General features: G+C 38.0%; 1 protein-coding gene across 1 annotated transcript in view; it reads left to right on the top strand.

Annotated features, from left to right (window-relative positions):
* Positions 1 to 5575, top strand: part of Rit2 (Ras-like without CAAX 2) — a 346997-nt gene extending 341422 nt beyond the window's left edge. Inside the window, 1 exon segment of the mRNA NM_001013060.1 lies at positions 4411 to 5575. Within this exon segment, the coding sequence (NP_001013078.1) occupies positions 4411 to 4638 (228 nt within the window). The 3' untranslated portion in view covers positions 4639 to 5575.
* Positions 5576 to 22157: the final 16582 nt, after the last annotated feature.

Genomic DNA, 22157 nt, shown 5'->3' with positions numbered 1-22157 from the left:
AGGGAGGAAGGGAGGAAGGAAGGAAGGAAAACAGAAAGGAGGAAATACCCTGGGTACCGTGCCCCAGGCCTACAGAGGAGAGTTGGGAGTGGTGAGATGCCCTGCTTTGTATTAGGGGTGGGAAGAGGTGCTCTCCTTTAGGCAGCTTAAAGAGTTTTGGAATTGTTCTGTTCTTAGTGTTCCAGATTTTGATAAGAAACATATGAAGTTAATGCTTGCCTACTAATCTGTGTTAACCTTCTTTAATATTTTAAATAATTGTTTACATTTTTGAAAGTATAACTGCATCATTTTCCCCTTTCATTTCCTCCCTCCAAACCTTTCTTTGTTCTTTTTCCAAATTCATGTGTTGAGGTCTTCTGGGTTTCCCTTGTTAGTTTCAGTATGGCTGTTTAAACATCATCTATAAATTTTCATAGATTTTTGATGTCAAATTCCAATTTGTAAAGATAATGAACAGAGGAAGAAAACTGAAGCTCTTAATTACACAACAAATAGCGTTGTGCAATCTATTTTTTTTCCTTTTTTTCTTTATTAACTTGAGTATTTCTTATTTACATTTCGAATGTTATTCCCTTTCTCGGTTTCCAAGCCAACATCCCCCCTCCCCTTCGATATGGGTGTTCCCCTCCCCATCCTCCCCCCATTACTGCCCTCCCCCTCAACAATCACATTCACTGGGGGTTCAGTCTTAGCAGGACCCAGGGCTTCCCCTTCTACTGGTGCTCTTACTAGGATATTCATTGCTACCTATGAGGTCAGAGTCCAGGGTCAGTCCATGTATAGTCTTTAGGTAGTGGCTTAGTCCCTGGAAGCTCTGGTTGCTTGGCATTGTTGTTCATATGGGGTCTCGAGCCCCTTCAAGCTCTTCCAGTCCTTTCTCTGATTCCTTCAACGGGAGTCCCGTTCTCAGTTCAGTGGTTTGCTGCTGGCATTCGCCTATGTATTTGCTGTATTCTGGCTGTGTCTCTCAGGAGAGATCTACATCTGGTTCCTGTCGGCCTGCACTTCTTTGCTTCATCCATCTTGTCTAATTGGGTGGCTGTATATGTATGGGCCACATGTGAGGCAGGCTTTGAATGGGTGTTCCTTCTGCCTCTGTTTTATTCTTTCGTCGTGCAATCTATTAAATTCAACACTGTGATGCCAAAATTGCTGAAGGCCAAAGTGATGTGAAGCAGCCTGTGGATAGAATCGTAAGTCCTATCAGTCCTAGAGATGCAGTGTACCAACTTCATAATCTGCTCAGTCATGTAAGTCAAAGTAGCACCCATCTTCCCTACTTGTTGGTCCTATTTTAGCTGGCTTGGGACATAATCAGACTCCAGGAACTCACCACCTGGCAGCCGTCTAACTCCTCTCTGACATGTCAGCTTGTCTTCAAATATAGTCCCAGAGTTCTCGTACTCTAGCAGTAAAGATAAGTTCTAATGATGTTGATAAATTCTACCACAGTGGCTCATCCTCGCAGTTCTTAATGGATTCTTCTGGATCTCCTTCATTCTCACACTCAATAGCTCGTGAAATAGCCTACAGCACCCAGACAACACAGAATCATGGAATTTTTCATAGCTAAAGAGTAAATGGTAATGTTCTTTTTGAGTCACATAACTACAGAAATAAAAAGGGTAAATGGGGCCAACGGAGGAACACAGGACTTTGTCACGCACAGCATGGGCTCTGAATGGACAATAGGAAGGTGTTTCTTCCAATACTTATTCATTAAAGAAATTTTTCTTTTAGATATTTGTGCAGGCTTTTTGAACTTTCAGGTCTATTCTTGAGTATTAATAACCACAAGAATTCCAGGGATTTAATGGTTCACTTTGCAAAATCGTAGGAAGAGAAAATGCTTAGAAGGTAAAAGGTTGGTGAGCCAAAGGTATTCAATCCTATTTTGGGTGAGCCCTTTCCAAGTCTTTGGAAGATGATAATAACATTAAAAAAAAAACACCATATGTCTGTTTTCAGCAAAACATACTCCCATGTGTCTGCTTTAGCAAAAACATCCTCTGATAAGACAATGTCCAGAAAAAATATCACATAACACACCTGAGTCTTCAAAAAACCAGAAATTTCCATTTCAATGAGTCCTGCTGCTTTAGGAAGGATGTCAAAATCATCTATGTAGAAACTGGAGCAAAACAAAGACTTGAAGAAAGACAAATGCAGATGCCCATGAAAGGAAAGAAAAGGGAAGTCAATGAAAGATGGGGCTATTCCATGAAGAATGAAAATGCTGGACTTGTGATGAACCAGTACATGGCTATCTGGGTGTGGCGAAAATTAGGCTGGCAACTCAGTTCATACCCAGTGACCAGGGCCATAGGCATAATTAAGGAAAAATTGATTTCCTTAAACACAACTTGCAATCTCGTCTTATTGCAGCATTTCTGTCAGGGATAGTAAACTTTGTGACCCAGATGGGCAATGAAAGTGGAGAATATTTCCATTTTCTCCTCTGTAGTAGTTACCACTTTGACTTCAATCCTAAGACAGATTTCAGGGTTTTAAACAAATAAGTTCTTCCTTTTCCAAATCTCATACTTAGACAAACAGTTTAAAGCAAAAGCTCAGGATCCAGTATTCTATTTCTGCTCTTTAAGAATAAAACCTTTGTTTCCTATTCATATAATCTTTGGTTCTAGACACACACACACACGCGTGCGCGCGCACACACACACACACACACACACACGCGCACACACACACACACGCGTGCGCGCACACACCCACACACACACACCCATACACACACACACAGGGGGAGAGAGAGAAAGAGAGAGTGACATACACACTTCCACACACACACACACACACACACACACACACTTTCATACACTCACACACACAGGTGAAAACTAATACACTTGATAATAGAGTTTTCATAAGTAATTCCATCTGCACATATTGTTTTTTCAGACTTATTTTAGAAAATTAGTGCAACATATTAAAATCAACTGTTAGGCAACTTTGTGGTTTTGCCTAGAACTTTATTTTGGAGGTGAGCCATTATTAGATAGTATCTAAATCTGGACTATGGTTTAATTATACATAGTGCTCCTTAAGGCTTAAGAAGGTAATTTCCCAACTTTAAAAACAAAACAAAAGAGAGATTAGGCAATCTGTCTTTTGTTGGAGTCTTACTGCATTGATTATGTCTGTCTATTATTTTAATTTTTATGAATTTATTATAAGGAGTTTTTCAACATTTCCCTATCCATCTTGCCATGCCTCAATGTGAGCTGATCATACAACAGATTTGTTGTCTCTTATTTTCTCCAAGATTTCCTTTTGGACCATTTGGATTTGATATTCCCTATCAGATTGGCAAAGCATGAGGAACAGGGTGTAGCCAGAATTTTATATAGCGTTTTTTGTTTGCTTTATTGTCATTATACCATATGTCCAACATAGGTTGTCTTGGAGGAACTCACAGAAATCCCAGGTATGTCACTCAGGACCACAGATTGTAATCTGAAAGGCTTATGGGAGATATAAATGTTAAGCAGAAGTTCTAGAACCATCTATAGTACAATAATCTAGTGTTTAAACATGTCTACATAGTTTAAGTTTACATGTCTGTTAATACCTTTAAAGTCTTGAATAATTTTGTGGATCACTCTTTTGTCTCCAGGAACTGTGATCGATGCACAAAGGATGATAAGGGAGGCAAAGTGGTCAACTTCAGTCAGTTTATAGTTTCTAGAACATCTAGTGCAGTACTACAAGTCACACTATGTTAAACCCACAGATGATGTGTAACACAGTGGCAGCGTTTTGCTTCCAGATTCCTTCATCAAAATGTTTGTGAAATGTTCATCATGCATTGTTAGAAGAGACCTGTGAATTATGTAACCGATAATGCTTCAGAGCTTGAAATATTCCCAGCTTACTTGTTTTATAGTTAATAAACCCATAACAAACCATCTGGTAAGTCCTGATTGGAGGGCCAGCATAATCAAATAGTGAATTTTGATTGCTGGATTCTCCACTATCTATGATGACAGTGATGTTCTTTTTTGAAACAGAAGAGGAAGTTGACACAAAATAGTAATGCAATTATCCATGTTTGCAAAATTAACTAAAAAAACAAACAACAACAACAACAACAACGACGACGACGACAAAAACAAAAACAAAAAACAAAATCAGTTAAGCTGGGCACTTAATGTAGAATTACGTACAACTGTGCTGTTGACCACTGCTCTACCATGAAGATCTTGATATTTGAGGATCTGAATTTGAGTTATAATTATTTGTCTTGTTTGGGTTTCAGATTTCTCATTTGTCTTTCAAGTCCAGGAATTCTAAAACTTTTTGCAAAATACAAGTTTACACTTTACGTTTGTTCATAAAGCCTTGCTCACCTCTTTTTAAATATTATTTGTCCTTCCTTCCTCCAAACAGGTTTCTACAGAAGAAGGCATGACTCTTGCTCGAGACTACAACTGTGCCTTCTTCGAGACCTCTGCAGCCCTTCGATTCGGTATTGATGATGCTTTTCAAGGCTTAGTGAGAGAAATACGCAGGAAGGAATCCATGCTGTCCTTGGTGGAAAGGAAATTAAAGAGGAAGGACAGCCTGTGGAAGAAGATAAAAGCCTCGCTGAAGAAGAAGCGAGAAAACATGATATGAGGCCTTGCTTCTGCATCCTTCGTGTCTGTCTTTGTGGGCTTTATCATCCAGACAACTGTTCATATCTCCATCTTCTCTCTCTACCCACCTCTCCCTGTCTTTCTGTCTGTCTGTCTCTCAACATCTAACTGCAGGCAGAAATTAGACTTCTTTAACTGTATGTCTTGAGGTAGTTTTATTTTGCCTTTAACAGCTGGGTAGATTTTGTCAATCAGCTGGATAGTGCTTTACAGATTTCACAATATATTACCAAATAAAATTAACATTCCAATTGCCTCATTTTCCTGTAAAGAGTAGCTTCATTTTGTATGCTGTCTGGCTATAAAGAAAATATGCAAACTTGTAACTGGGATGATAAAAGGCTTAGGGGATCTGCTTTCGCCTGATAACCCTGGTTGTTTGCATTTCACAAATCTGTAAATAATGAAGAGGCTGAAATAGTTTAAAGGAAAAAAGAAAACAGTCCTGTGTCTTCTCTTAAGTGGAAGAGTCTTGCTATTTCTTCTCGAGTCCTCTACAGATGAGCATTAGAGAAATTATTGATAATAAGAACTTAGTTTGTGTTGTAACAAAAATTACGTGTCCATATTCACAGTGCGCAGCCTTTCATACACTTCTATAGAAGTATCACAGTGGAGTTACTGTGCTGAAAGTATGTTATCTGTTGTAGAGAGAAGCAATGCTATGAACTTGGTGGTATGTATGCCCAAGAAAGGACCCTTTGCCCCTCTCTGTGAATCTTTCTTAGAATTGCTTCACCTGCACAGTGGCCGTCTGTCTGCAGGGATGCGGCCTCCACATACTAAATGTTCTCTTTATATTAGTAAATTCCCTGTCTCTATTTCAATGAAGTATTACAAGAAGCTGACATCAGAGATGTTGTTGTTATTTGTCTTATAATGGTTCATTGTGTAAAATAAAACCTCTCGTTCAGCCATTTCCCTCTTGTGCAAATTAGTTTGTTTAAATTCAAGCTCAGAGAGCAACCACTGGAAAGAATGATAATGGATGCGTGTTGGGAGGAAAACCGAAAAGCTAAGCCTAAAACGGAATCCGTCAGAACAATTTTCCTGGATTGAGGCCAGTTTTATCATAAATTAGAGAACAGTAGAATTGAGGAACAAGGGTGTTGTTCGGCAGGCAGTCTCTTTCTCATTTTGGGCTCACAGTGACCCTGAAAGTGGCTTAGTATTGAAAACAGAGAAATGAATTATTCTAACACAAACCCCAACTTCCTGTAGTTTGGAGTGACCTGGCAGAGTCATTCCAAATCTACTCTGGTTATTTCAGAGTCACTGAACTAGCAGTGGAATCATAAATACTTGTAAAGGAAAATGATACATTTCACATGTATATAAACAACGGAGATACAGGTTAGGGGTTATCAATTCTTAGCTGTTGGAATAAAAATGTGTTAGAACATTATATTTTGTAGTCACTTTATACTTTAGATTAAGATTCCTTTCTTTTTTTTTAACTAGGATATTCATTGCTACCTATGAGGTCAGAGTCCACGGTCAGTCCTTTCCTTTCTTAATCCTGCAAAATGTTTTTGTTTTTGTCTTTAGGTCTTAGGATCAAAAGGTTGATGTTACTGATCTTTTGTTGTGAATTTTTCTGAAACCGTATCTTTTATACATATTTCATTCATCCTAAAGTTCTAATAAAACCAAATACACTGTAAATTTCTCTCCTAAAATGCACCATTAAAAAGTTATATTGCAAAAAGGAAAGAAAAGAAGATGAAACCTATTATTTTATAAAGAGTGTAAGTCACTAGAAAATAAAATTTATATTAAGTTGACATATAGTAGTTATAAATGCAAATAAAGCTCCCTGAGGTACAGGGCTCTGATAGTTAGAACCTGTCTTTGCTGTCTCCTTCCTCGGGGTTGGCATGACTAATCCTTTTCTTTCTTTGGTTAAAGTGGCTCATTCACCTCCAGCGTGTCCTTTGTGTCCTGAGGCAGAGCCTTAAGCCCCTCTACTTATCACCCTGTTTTCAAGGAAAATGCAATTTAGGAAGTAATTGGCACTATTTCCTCTCCATCAGTCTATTTATTTGTAAATCTAGCGATTTAAATCTAGTAATTTCCTCGTGCACATGTCATACTTGACACATTTTCTATACAACCAAGTGCTTAGGAGTTTTATATTTCCTTTGACTTTTAAATACTTTGTCATTGACTTAAGTTCTCACTTTATGTTACTTTTACTTCTTCTTTTTTCTTTCCTCCTCCTCCACCTCCTCTCCCTCCTCCTCCTCCTCCTCCTCCTCCTCCTCCTCCTTCTTCTTCTTCTCCTTCTTCTTCTTCTTCTTCTTCTTCTTCTTCTTCTTCTTCTTCTTCTTCTTCTTCTTCTTCTTCTTCTTCTTCTTCTTCTTCTTCTTCTTCACTATAGCCCTTGAGTAAATAGTTTGTGTAACTTAAAATATTTGTACATAATTAATAATTTATGGTAATTTAATTTCATAGCTTAAAAGACTCTGGAAGTTGGGTTAGAGAATTTTTTTCTCTATAGATACTTTGATACAACAAAAAAGAAGTTACCAAAAATTCACCATCAAACTAATAGTATTTGAGACAATTATTACCAGCAAGGGCAGAATTACATCTGAAGCACAACTTTAACCCAGTTTTCCCTCTAGATACCTTAATGCCAGAAGGAAATACTTCATGGATCTAGGTATTTCCTCTCAAGGACTATGGAATTATTCCAGCTGGCATAAGATTGAAGTATTAGAGTTTTGTCTCTAACCATAGTCTTTTTGGGTCATGTCTTTAAATCCTTAAACATGTCTATGTTATTCTATCTATACTTCTAGTGATTCTGACATTTTCTAGCTTAGGGCCTCCAAACTATACCAAACTTTCTCCTTTACACAATCCTTAAACTCCTTTAAACATAGGCATAATAAAAACCTTGCATCTCATTACCTATTTTTTTCTATACCAGAGCATCCAGAAAAGCACAATGAATGTAATGCAATTTCTACAAAAGATTTATTAAATTACCTTACCTACTTACAGAGAATATAATTTCTAGAAGAGAGATATACAGGGTGGAGAGCCAGTAAGTCTGTAACAGCTCATTTCTAGTAGAATCGTCTGAAAGAGAAAAGAGACCAGTGATATGACCAGTACCTGAGGCTAACCTCCCTTCTACCAGAAGGCCATGATCACAACCGTTAGTTTATGAAACCATGCAACCTCATTGATAAAGGTTTTTGCCATTTGGTTTCTGACTTTCTTAGCCTTTTCTTTTTATAACAAATATTTGTGATAATTTAGAAATGGAAAAGAGTCTTACTTGTACATTCATTTTAGTGTTCAGGTTTATGATTGAATGGCTTTGAGTCTTTTGGATCTGTAACAACAAAAGCATAAAGTGTAACAAAGCCACTTACCTCATAAGATGGGTGGGGAATGATTGGACAATGACTAATCCTAAGGTACACATCATAAGAGGGAGCTCATGCCTGACACTGCCTGAATGACTAGGAACCAGAAATTGGATAGCCCAGAGATCTAAGATAGAAACACATTTGACTGGCAATAAAAAAAAATGATTCCTAATGATATGTAGACCAGAGTCTAGCATAATCATCATCAGATAGGCATCAACCAGTAACTGATGGGGGCAGATTCAGAGACACACGGACAAGCGTTATGCAGATCGTGGGGAACCCCACAGAAGAGGGAAAGGACTATGGGAGACAAATGGGACAAGGACACCTAAATAAGGTATCCTTGAATAAGTCTCACAGAATCAACTAACCAAGGCTTGCAGGGGGGTTCATAAAAACTGAAGCAACAGTCAGGGACCCTGTATGGTTCTGAGCTAGATCCTCTGCATACATGTTATGGTTGTTACCTGGAGTTCTCCTGGGATTCCTGGTAAAGGAAGTAGACATTGTCTCTGGCTCTTTTGTCTACTTTGGGGACCCTTTCCTTCCTACTGGTTTGTCTCATCCAGTCTTGAAATAAGGGTATGCGCCTAGTATTATTGTGAATGTTATGCCTTCTTTGGTTGCTGTCCCTGAGGGGTCTGGTCTTCTCTGAAGGGAACCTGAGAAGGAGTAGAACTAAGGGAAAAAGAGATGAGGAGGGACTTGGAGAAGTGGAGAAAGTGCAGTTGAGATGTAATATATGAGAGAATAATAATTTTTAAAAGTTCTTCCATAAAGTGTAAATGATTATCAGTGATTTTAATGCCATTTTTAAAACATTTCGTAGTAATAAACAGAGAGATAAATTAAATAAAAGTGGAGTGTCAAAACCTTCAATAAGAAAGTTCCCCTGTATAGATGAGGAAGCAGGTCCAGAGGAAAAACACTGCAAGCTTGACAAGTCAGACAGGCCTTCTGTCCTGCTTTCCAGTGGTCCTTGCCCTCCTCTCACTGTTTCTTAAGACTTTTGCAGAGGAGCAGCCATTTTAACAGTGACTGTGGAGTCATCCTCATTTGATGCTTACTCGTCCCTCATATGTACAGCAGACAGAGAGATGCCGGGACAACGCCAATTTTATCAGATGAAAAATTCTAGCCCCAACTTTTGCTAGAATGCCTTTAGGTTATTGTTACATCATCTAGTTTTAGTAAAAATTATTTTTAAAAATATAGCAAATTTTCTGACATTCCTAGCCACTGAAGATCATAATAAAAATTTATTCTCTGGATGATCTATTTTGAATTTGGGACATTTCCTGACTGTCTCTAGAGATGTAATTTAAACCATCTAAGAGATAAATTTAAAATATCTTTTCTTGAATAGATCCATAATGACTCTTTGAAGTATTCAAAATATGGGGTTTGCTTACCCTTTGTCGGTTAGGCAGACAGGATGCAGAACACACTGCTTTGTAGACTACTCGTTCCTTCAATAGATAATGAGTATAGAGTCAGCTAAAGATGTTTAAATGTATTGTTGGTAGGAAATGCTGGATTCACAGAAATTTGACTACATAATTATGTGGAAGAGGACAGGGGAAACATAAAAGTATACTCAGTAGGATAGTATCATGAAACATGGAGTAAGTAACTATGAGCTATAGACTCAGTGTCCTCATCTGAGCTGCAGCCGAGGAACAGACTTTATGATTTGGGGTTAGGTACAGTTTCGCCTGCTTACACACCAAGAAGCTTTTGTTTAAGATGGGATCAGGGTCAGGCATTCTCTAATGGTTTGGGTTAGTCTTCGCATGCATTGTGCAATGAGACAATTTATTGTGTGTATGCAATTATTTTCTGATCAGTAATTATTTCAAGATGCAAACTGAGTTCTAGAAGACACAATTTTTCCCAAAGAACTAGGTTTTAGCACTGTATTCCTGGAATTTACAGCTGATTCACTGAGAAAGATAACTTTGAACTGGAGTCATCATATTCAAATTGGCATATCCTATGGTGCCAGGGAGAATTATGGGATGTCAATATTGTCAACTTTAGGAGAGCACAAAGGTGTTTATATTGTTCATATTAGGAAAACTCAAACGAAGAGGCCACTTTCCTGAATACTGAAGGTTGAGGTGGTGTAAGACGGTGAAACCCCTAGGTACCAAGAATAGAGAGGGGAGGTTTGGATGTTTCCTCAGCAAAGCCATTCTGGGCTTTAGCTCTGTGATTGACCCATGCCTGGTAAATTAGGGCCATAGTTAATGAGTCTCTGATATATTGAAACCGAAAATGACTTTACCATAAGGCATTTGTATCTATTAAAGTTAGATTCTGTTCCTTATTCTGAGAGAAGTAAGAGATCATAAAAGGGCTCAGTGGGGAATGAAATAACAAGTATTTGCTTTATGAACAGGTAGCTCTTGGTGGGAAGAATAGACAACAGAGTAAACTATTATGTGCTATTGTTTCTTAGCAATCATCTAACAAACATAATTACTTAGGGCAAAATAAACATTTAAAAGGATTGGCTTCATTCTGAAGAAAAGTTTCACTATAATTTTCTCAGTAATATTCACACATTCTTGAACTTCTCTTTACAGAAAATTTTATAAGACCCTTCCCTGAACATATCAAACAGTTACTCAGAACAAGAATTTCAGCAGAACTCACTAATCTGTGTCCAGGAAACAATGGCTGCTGTCTGCCACAGTTCGATTGCTTCTTCCTACTGTATTGCCTAGGAAGCAGATCTGCAATGTTAAGGCAAGAGTGCCTCCATGGTGCTGTTCTAGGTGCTGACTTTCCCATGGTACTATCCAAGTTCTATTGAAGATTCTGAGACTTTTCAAAGTTCTGTCCAGCCTGTCAAATCTTCTGCAGTGTTCTCCAGAGTGTTTAGCTTAGTTAGGTTTCTATTGTTCTGGTGAAATGCTCTGACCAAAAAGCAACTTGAGCAGGAAAACCATATTTCATCATACCATGTAAAATCACTGATCAAAATCAAGGCAGGAACTCAAACAGGGCAGGATCATGATGACAGGAACCAAATAGAATCTACAGAGGATTCCACTTACTGGCTTTCTCCGCATGGCTTTTTCAGTCTGCAATCTTATGAATCTCAGGATTGTTCACCCAGGAGTGGCAGCTACCACAATGATCTGGGCATTTTCATATCAATTACTAATTAAGAAAGTACTCCCATAGGATTTTCTAAAGGCTTTACGGAGAAAGGCAATTTCTCAATTGTGGTTCTTTCTTCTCAGATAACGCTAACATGTACCAAATTAACAGACAGACAGACGGACTCAAAAACCTAGCCATTACAGTATTAAATCTTCCATAAGTGCTCTCTAGGGTGATATCATCTGAAAGCTACTTTTTATCTGATATCTTTATTGAACACATTCATTCTCTAGAGTGCATTCTTAGACTCAGAACTCACATTAGAAACTGATGGAGATGAGATAGGTCTCCCATGTTTTCCATTGTTCAATGGTATAATTTGTTGAGTTTATGGAGCATCTTGCAGAAAAGAACAAAAAAGGAGAAGAATATCAAACTCAATCAAGAGATTCAAATATATTTGTAAATCACACTACAGAGTTCTCATGAAGAAAAGTTGTCAGCATGAGAGAGGTTGCAGGTAAGGGAAATGGGTATAGTAAAGATGTGTGGCATTTGTTATCAACTAGATATTCAGGTATTTAAAATTTTTCACAAGATATAGGAGTTTTCATGTTGACACAATTTTTAGATACTATGAATGAATAAAAGGAAATTGACATATAACCTTTCATGTTTTCTTCCAACCCTAGATTACATCATTAAATTTTCTAATTGAGCATTGTCTAATCAGGTTAACTTTTAAAAAATAATTAGGACCTCTAGAGAGATACCTATATGAGGAATTGTAAAACATTTACTTAGAAAGTCAAAATTCTCAGCAGCAACTATCAGTTAAAATGTATTAGTGGAATGAAGTGACAAATATACATTATTCCTTTGATATTCCATGTACAGTATATCCTGAGGATTCTCCAATAGTTGTCAGTAAAGAAACTAAATGTGGAAGGTGGTAGATGAGTAGAAATTTCCAGAACTGAAAAACATCACATTAAATTTCTCGAGTGTTCCTTTACTTCTATATCTCCTCAAATTTCATGTTGAAGAAGATAAAAAAAATCCCCAAACATTAGAATACAAGAAAGAGAAGAAATGATCACAGCAAGAAGGCCATTTTCATTCATCCAAACAGACCTGACCCCAAAGGAAGCAGATATGTCTTCTTGTCCTTAGCTTTCTAACAGCAAGGGCAGTGAGAAAATAAATACCTCCCATTTAAGCCAGTGACTATAGTGCTTCCTAATAGCATCCCCAAAATTTAATAATCATCTATTTGAAAACAGTTTTCTGAAAATGGAAGAAGGAATACTTCTAAACTCATCTAAGAACTTTATACTGATACAAAATAAGAAAATGCCATAAATGCAAAGAACATAAAACATATCTTATAAACCTTGACGCAAATATTGATGTTATATTTGTATCATGAAAGTAAAGTAAGCACAATAAATTCATATATATGAATAAATTCATATATATATATATAATCTGTCATGTGCACCTGACAAGTAGTAGAACCCTTATGTGAACAGGTAATAATTTATCTATCATATCACCTTGTACAGAAAAATAATTTCAGAAAATGGAATGGCAACTCATCATAATTAATTAAAAAGATCAAGTGAAATATCAGAAAAAGCTCTCTGCAATTTAAAACTTGAAGGAGAAAATTTGATTGAGCTTGAAAATGTGAAAAAATGCCAGTTTAGACATCATTCCTAGCAATAAAAGGCTGAATGTTTCCCTCCGGGGAGATATGGTGATACTCATACCATCACTGGTGTTTAAGATAGTATCGAATGCTCTGTCCACTTCATTAAGGTGAGGACATTAGACAGACGATAATTATAAATGTATTCTGATGGGCAAGAATGAGACAAACTGATTACTAATTGAAGACAATGTTTTCTGTATAGATGTCTCTAAGGAATCCATAAAAAGAATAAAATTTACCAACATCACATGATAGAATATCAACACAAAAAATTGTTCCAATTTCTCTGCACCAAAATACTAGAAACAATGAAAAGGAGTACTACCATCTACAATCGTTTTAAAGATCATAAAATGAAAATAAATCCATGTAAAACATACAGGATTTATGTGACAAAAATGTTATCATTAGAAGGTTCCAAATAAAAAAGGCCACCCAGTCTTTCCCTGTTATAATACCTATGAGCCATGTCAATAACCAGCATGGCATGATAGCCCTGAGGGACAGTAGTGGCACTCATACCTTGGCAGTAACTAGCAGCGCTATAATTGGACTTGAGATCCACACAAGAAGAAGCAATCCATGATTGATTCTATAAACCTGGTTAACTACCCAGTAATAGTCAAGGGATGGACATTGGGGGAATCTACAACCACTCACTTACTAAAACATCAGGAGTCCTAGCAATGATCTAAGCATTTGTCCTTATGCCCACAGGTAAGTTTATCATGGCAACAGATCGAAAGTACTCCAGAAAGCCACAACCAATCAAAATTCAGAGTTGTGGAGCACAGTCCCAATGAATGATCTACAAAACACTCCCATACCAAAGGCTCAGAGGCCATCACAGAAGAGTGGAGGAAGAAAGATTGTCAGAGTCAGAAGCTCAGAAAGTTTGCTGTGAGATTGTGTATTCTAGCAATATCAGAAGTGCTGTTTGTAAAATATCACCAACATCGCTACCCAAACATGAACTGGACAAGGCAGACATGATCAAATAAGTCAAATTGCATGGATAAAAGCATACAAATCATCCACACTACACAAAGAACTACAGGCAACCAAGGAATACTAAGGGCCATAGAAGTGGTCTTCCACTGAAATCCTAAATAATCAGCACTGAAAACATAATACAAGCAATTAAACAGACTTAGCAGGTCATATTTAGGAATAGATAGATAGACAGATAGATAGATAGATAGATATGTATATCCATGCAATAACAATTAATGAAAAAGGGCAATAAATTTGAAAGAGACCAAGAGAATGTGTGGGAATGTCGGGAATTAGGAAAAAGAAGGGTGAAATATAATTACAGTATAATCTCATAATTTTAAAATATGTAAAACAATAAAATGCAAATTTCAGGGTAAATCTCTAATGAGTTTCAAAATAAAAAACCTTTGACTTTAGATATGCAGAAAACTCACAAAACTCAAATTTAAAAAGATAATTAAATTAGAAAGCAGGCTAGTAGAGAGACATTTCACTGAAGATTAAACAGATGGCAAATGAATACTTGCAAAGATTTTCAGCATCAATATCCATTGTAGAAATGCATATTAAAACTGCATTAAGATTAGCACACCTCTCAGAACAGCCCTAGGTACAAATACTGATGGTACAAACTGCTTGGGAATGATGGTGATAGCCTGGGCCTGGCCAGCCATGTATTCCTGGCGGGAATGTGAATGGTTTAATCACTATGCTGACTACTTGGCCAGTTCAAAGTGAAGTATTCATCAAATGGTCTTGCAATTGCAAACTTGAACATTTAAGATTTGGGGAATGGGGATCTGGGGATAGTCCCAGCAAGTCCCAGATGCCAGGAAAGCAAGTGGATCCCAGGACTCAACAGGGATGAGATTAACTCAAAGGCCCAACACAGAGGAGAGAGAAACTGTAGAGACCATATTCAGAGGTTAGGCAAGACTCCTGGTTGGGGGATGGGGCAACCCACTCATCTCCAAATTTTTAACCCAGAATGGCTCCTGCCTAAAGGAAATATGGGGACAAAGTGTGGAGCAGAGACTGAAGGAAAGGCCATCCAGAGACTGCCCTACCTGGGGATCCAGCCTGTATACAGACCCAAACCCAGACACTGTTGCTGGTGCCAGGAAGTGCTTGCCAATAGGAGACTATTATAAGTGTCAGGCTGCATAATACAGAGGTGGATGCTCACAGTCAACTATTGGACTGAGCATGGGGACCCTAATGGAGGAGTTAGAGAAAGGACTGAAGGAGCTGAAGGGGTTAGCAACCCTATACAAAGAACAACAATATCAGCCAACCAGATCTCCCAGAGCTCCCAGGGACTAAACCACCAACCAAAGAGTACACATGGAGGGACCCATGACTCCAGCAGCAGATGTAGCAGAGGATGGCATTATCTGGCATCAATGGAAGGAGATGCCTTTGGTCATGTGAAGGCTTGATTCCCCAGTGTAGGGGAATGCCAGGGTGGGGAGGTGGGAGTAGGAGGGTGGAAGGAAGAGCTCTCAAGAAGAAGGGGGAGGGGGAAGGGGATGGGGGATTTCTGGAGGGGAAACTGGGAAAGGGGTTAACACTTGAAATGAAAATACATAAAATATCCAATAAAAGAAGATTCGTCAAGAGATCTGCACATGCGTGTTATTCATGAAAGCCTCAGTCCTTGTAACTAAGACCTGGGAACTGACCAAATGTCCTTGAAAGGGTGAGCAAGGTGAGCAGATGTGTAAACTATGGCAAGCTATCCACAGCATATGACTCAGCAAAAGGCACAACAAACCCTAGACGTTAGATGGACTTGTAGGAAATCATGCAGAGTGAAAAAATGCCAGCTTTAACATATTGCATGATTTTATGTAATATTCACGAAATTATGTCATCAGAGTGCTAGAAGAATGTGGCTGTGGTGACATAGGAACAGTGAGGCCAGCAGGTAGGTTTATACATAAACGAGTCACACCCAGAATATTATGCAGGTGAGATTCTTGATTTTAATGGTACTTGCACAAATAGTGTGTGATGAAATTGTACAGGACTATATACACATACACATGTATGTTCCTGTAAAACCAGAGAACTGAGTAACTCCAATAAATATAATAAAAATAACTTACACTGCTCTCAATACGTGTGGGAAGTAGTTTTATGGAGTGCTAGTTACCAATTGGGTCTAGTAACATGGATTATGAAAACTATACATCACATGAACTGGAACTGTCATTAACAAAAAAGCTGCAAGTAAAAGCATAGACTTTGTCACAGATTTTCCTGCTCTCAGGAGAACCACACAAGTTGGGCAGAACCCCATGAGCTATCCACAGCTTAGCTGAGCGACATCTGAAACTACATACCCTGTTTTTTGCTGCTAAGGAGGCAGTCTTGCTGTGATAAAAGCTGCTATCTTTTTGTTTGTAGATGAAGGACTGGGCCAGAGCCTGGCTTCCCCTTTATTTCTCTGGATGCTGCACTCCAACACATTCAGGTTACTCTTAGGAACTGTGATTAAAAACTGCGAGTGTAGGGTGATCCAAGCCTACCCAGACAACTGCACTGTAGTACGCCTGTTGACAAATTAATTATGTAAAAGTAGATGCTACTACCATTAGAAAAACAAACAACATATGTATAAACAGACGAAAATAAATCCCAAATAAACTTATGGCTTGCCAGACTATAAATTACAATAAAAAGTAAATTGGTCAAGCCCGTAAAAATTGTTTAGAGTACATCAATATGAGATAGCATAGAAATAAAATATGTCCAACCATGATGCTTCTGATTACTAAAAATATAATTAAAACCAGTGAGTGAAAATTATTTCATATGGAAACATTCACTCTATGGTGGTGAGGAGGACCAAACTCTTGGAGAAATTTACCTAACAAAATATACTAAAAGGATAAATAATTACATGAACTGTCACAAGTGTCCAAGTGGTGCCACGACATCTGTTCACCATTTATAGGAAATGAAAAGCCATGCATCTGACATAAACACAGGATATCTTTGTGTGGGGAATGAGCAGGGCAGAGAATCTAGAGAGGTAAGGCACGGAAATCAGAGGTGGAGAGAGATTACAGAGAAGAGATTTTTAGATCAAAATATTTAGCAAGTAAATGCAAAATGGATCGATTAGATAGATAGATAGATAGTAGATAGATAGATAGATGGAAGAGAGATAGAAGATAGACAGACAGAGGACAGATAAGAGAACTTGAAAAGTGCCAGTTGCAAACTTGGGACATATTTGGTCAGGTTTGGTACATGGCAGAAACATTGAGGAGGGAATGAGATTCAGGAATGTTTTCTAGAAGAATTTTTCTTCCCTCAAGGAAAGTAAATATTACCTAGAGGCTGACTCTGGAAAAAGCTTCCCATGTGAGCCTGGACTAGAAAGATAGTAAATCAATGTCCCCTAGGACTTGTCTAGGATCTGTCTTTTACTTGGTATTTGTAGTCTTTTAATTTGATTGAATAAGCTCAAAGTTCTTTTCATTCAAAGGTATCTACCATTTGAAGCTCAATTATTTAAGAAGAGATGATCTTAAATAATCAAATAAACCACAAAGATTTACATAAGTTCATTTTTCTGAGCTCCAAAGATCGACGTCTTTGTCCTGTTTAGCTTTTGTCAGCTTGACACAAGCTAGAGTCATTTGGGAAACTGGAGTCTCAGGAAAGAAAAGCAGGACATTTTCTTGATTAATGACTGATGTGGGAGGGCCTAGTCTTTTGAGGATGGTGCCATTCTTGGGAAGGTGGTCTTGAGTTGCATAAGAATCAGGGCTAAGCAAGTTACGGGGAGTGTCTCCATGGCATTCCCAACCTCAATATTTCTGCCTTGAGTTCTCACCTTGACTTCTCTGGATGATGGATTACTTTTTTCAATAATTAACTTTCTGTCCTGATGTTTTATCACAATAGAAATTCTAACTAAGGTGTTCATAATCTGCTAAATGACAGCAATAGTGATTTCTATTTTGTAGAGCATTCTAAAAAACAAATGAATATCTAATATAGCCTGATAAATGGGTATTAAATGAACATAGCTAGTACTGAAGTTAATCACCTTTCAGTGTGGACATTCCATAGAAAACATTGGAATTCTGATCATAAATATACAGATTTTTCTTTGTCAGAGAGTATCTAGGTCCACTTAGAAGCATACTTAGCCTTATACCATCTAAGAATCAAAAAGCTGAAATGTCTTGTATAAAACAAAGATGATATGTGGTTCTTCAAATAGAGAGAAAGAAAAACATTCCCTTTATTGGGACTTCTCCCTCAAAGGTGCTATGGCTGAGACCTCATTCTCAAAGAGAGTCTTGTCCTCTGAGAATTCAAGGTACTCTGAAGTTCACACTGAAGGCTGCTGATGGTTTCCTGAGTCTTATTTTCTAATCAAGTCAGTGACCTTTAAGTAAATCAGAGTCTTAAGCAAACAGGACTTTTGTTCTCACTGATATTGCAGCATTAGTCAACACATTAAATGTTCTTTAATTAAAGTGATCTTTCAACATGGCAATTCTTCAACATATCAGCACAACAATTAACTAGTTTGAAACAACACCCGTGTGATCTAGACAGTTCTCTTTTAATTATTTAAAGAGACATAATCTAAAAGGTCTTTGATAAATACTGTCCAAACAGGCTTTTTCCAGAGGCTAAGAAATGGAGCACAGGATGACTGAAACTCTAGGAAAAGGAGCTACTACCCCAGGGTAAAATGTACTGCTTCATACAAAATTATGAATTTCATTCAACTATGAAAGTCTTTAGAGAAGATTTAAGGACTCCATGTTTCAAAAAGAAGAAGACGGAATGAGTAAAATCAGAGACAGCATATTCATTTGTCATTTGGCCTTTCCAAAGTTAATCCTAAGTAGATAAATTTAATTTACAGAAAACATTAACTCAGCTCATTGTTTACTTTGCGAGCAATCCTTATTATGTATCCAGACCCACTTTCATGTATATAGACCTTACCCTGACCTGCTGCTTTCATACTAAGCATATTTATTAGAAACTAAAAGCCATGAAAGGCAAAACAAAATCCCCATGAGGCAAATAGAAGAACAGAAGGAAACCGTGGTCAAGAGCTTAAAGAGCAGCACTTGGTGTTAGCACGCGATCATAAGGCTTAAGGAATAACCATAAAAAGCTAGGGTAGGAAAGACACAAAAGGTCAGAGGGGATAATTGAAGTAGAGAAAACAAAACAAACACCCAACAAAGATTGTATTTTATGTCTTTCTTTTTTAAACCTATTAACAGCTTCTAATCACTGACCAGTTTTAGTGTAGTCTCCAAATTCCTACATCCATAAAGTACCTAGTTGTTCTTGCTGCTCTGCCCCCAGCTACGCATCCCCTGGTTAAACACAGACCTCACACGATACTTCCCTAAATACATGTATTAGTAGGCAATAGTTGTTATAAAAACTACAATTAACTTAGTAGCTTGGTGGCGAAACAAGGGAAATTTATTTTCCAGTAATTCTGGAAATTAGGCAGATAAACCGAGAGCATCAGGATGCTCCTTATGAACACACTAGGGAAGAACTGATTAATCTTCATTTTCCAGTTTCTCATGGCTCCGAAGCATTCTCGTGGCTCTTTCAACATTTCTTCAGTGGGTTTCTTCTCTGCATCTTTTCATGGCTGTTCCAAGAAACCTTTTAGAGGACCAGTAAACACATCCATAAAGTCCCTGTTTTGATGTCTTCTTCTGAGCGTCATCAGGTTATAAATGGGCTTCAAAGTTTGATTCAGGTCTGTTTCTTATGCTCCCTTCCATGAGAGGACACGGTGAAAGAACAGCTACACAGAAACTAGGAAGACTTTCACCAGAGGCGACTCCTGCCGGAAAGATGGTCTAAGCCTTCCAACCTTTCTATCTATCTATCTATCTATCCATCCATCCATCCATCTATCTATCCATCCATCTATCCATCTATCTAAAGATAGATATAGATATATAAATATATATCCTATGGTATTCCACTTCTGCATACCAGACTGACTCAGATAAATGGGACTGTATAATATTAAAATAAGATAATATGTATTCCGGTAATTAAAAAAATGGATATCCTTTTGAAGATTTCAACCCAGTGTGATATTCTCTATGTATCCAACTCATAGGTACTGCTACCTAAACCAAGACCAGAAGGCAGTTGCTTAATCTTATTAAAATTTGCATCTTCATGATTTCAGGGCAAAGCTGAAATTATATACGTAAAAATAACATGATACGGGCCAATCAGAAAGTATTTATATATTCAGGTGTGTGTGTGTGTGTGTGTGTGTGTGTGTGTGTGTGTGTGTGTGTCTGTAAAGCAAACAAACAAAAAGGCCAAAGTCTATGAGTTTTAGAGAGAACTAAGGGGTTAGAAGGAAGAATGAGAAGAGGGGGTGATATAATTGTATTTTAGTTTAAAAAGACAGAAAAGATAAATTTGCATCTAATTATTCAATGCCAATAGGGACCTAGTTGTATTGAATGAGGTTATGCTGCAATTCACACGTTAAATGTTTTAAATCTAGGTCTAAAGATGAATGCTGGAATCTTGAGAGGGCCTCCTGGAAGTTACACGGGTCTGTGGACACATGCTCTTGGAAGGCATTGCAGAACCCCAGCCTCATCTTCTTCCTTTGTTTCCTGGCTTGTAAATGCCATCTATCTACAGTGTTACTAAGTATGCCCACCAGGAGCTAAAGGCAAAGAGTGTGCCAACATTTAGATAGGAACTTCACAACCTGTGAATTAAACCATGATGATGATGATGATGACGACGAATGACAACCACAACAACGACCCATTTTCTCTTTGTAAATTATTCATTTTAGGCGTTGTGCTGTAATGACTGCAAGTTGACCAAGATTGCAAAGGCTGGTGAGTTTGTGTATAAAGTGAGCACTTACAGGGAAAAGCTGAGCTAGCATTTGGAAGAGTCTATATCTCAAGAAAGGCCCTATACGCAATGCCAAGAAAATTGGGATTTTATTTTGAAGGAAAAAGGAACCCTTCGAGAACTAGGCAATATTGTGTAAAATTGATTGCAAGGGGCAGGATTTAAAGCAAAAGGATAGAGCAAAGCTAACGGTTAAATGATGAGAACAGAATCAACGACCCAAGTGAGAAAGAAAGAAATTTTGTGGTGAGTGTCAGAGGGGGCATCTTCAGCCCCTTGTCTGGCTGGTTCAGAATCAGTTACTCGTGTTGATTTGCTACTAATTCTCTTTCTCATGGGCTATTTAGCACAGTATTTTGAAAACCTCCAAAAGTAATAACCGCAGCCGCGGTTTGTATGTGCTGCCATGAGGCAGGAGGCTTTTGTGGTCCTCAGTCATCCATCCCCAATCCGTTTGGCACTCCTCCCTTAACAGTGACCCGTGAAGGCCTGCATGTTGCTGCCAGGGAAAGCAGCTGCTGCTGACACAGCTGAGAGGCTGGACCTTTTGCAGCAGAATCCTCCTCAGCATTTTGGCAGGGCTCAGAGCAGCCTAGCATGTTCAAACTCTGTCCCAGGAAAAACCCCGAAACAGCATCTCTGATCATTTACATTTCTTCCTCTGGCTAAAGAAATGAGTCAAAGTTCAAGGGAGTTAGACTTGCAGACTAGCACAAACCAAGATAATCTCTCTTATATGAGGTTATCTCATAAAAAAAAAAATAGAAGTGTGAGCACTGGGAAAGAGGAAATGTTTTTAAAAAATTCAGACTAATAATAGAACTTTTGTTCATGAAATATTTTATATTCTTCTAAGCTTTTTTTCTTTCATTATAAAACATATAGTGAATCCCACTAGCCTCCTTATGATTGGCATCAACTGGTCTAATGGATATAGTATTTAAAAAATAAAGTGGGGTTGGGGATTTAGCTCAGTGGTAGAGCGCTTGCCTAGGAAGCGCAAGGCCCTGGGTTCGGTCCCCAGCTCCGAAAAAAAGAACGAAAAAAAAATAAAGGAAATATTATTAATCTTGTGAATTATTTATCTGGGCACTTGCAGAGACCCAGGAAGCCCTGCATGAAAGAGTGAATGGAATCCTGAGTGAGACTCTATCGCTGACATGGGCATGGCCATGACAAGGACTCTGTGCCTCACCATGAGAATGGCAATGTCACTCTACATGTGTCAGACTTGAAAGTGACAAAGACTTTCTCTGATCTGAGTGTGAATTCTGACAGTGTTCATAATTCTAGACACCAGAGCCTCCTCCTCTGGGATGTGTGCATCCTGCTTCCTACAGATGTCTTCTACCAAGGTTACCTAACTCCTTCTATATACAGCTATCC

The sequence above is a fragment of the Rattus norvegicus genome, chromosome 18 (genome assembly GCF_021556685.1).
Source record: "Rattus norvegicus strain SHRSP/BbbUtx chromosome 18, alternate assembly SHRSP_T2T, whole genome shotgun sequence".
In the NCBI taxonomy this organism is placed as follows: domain Eukaryota; kingdom Metazoa; phylum Chordata; class Mammalia; order Rodentia; family Muridae; genus Rattus; species Rattus norvegicus.
The sequence above is the reverse complement of the archived record's forward strand: the minus strand, read 5'-3'. Positions and strand labels throughout refer to the sequence as shown.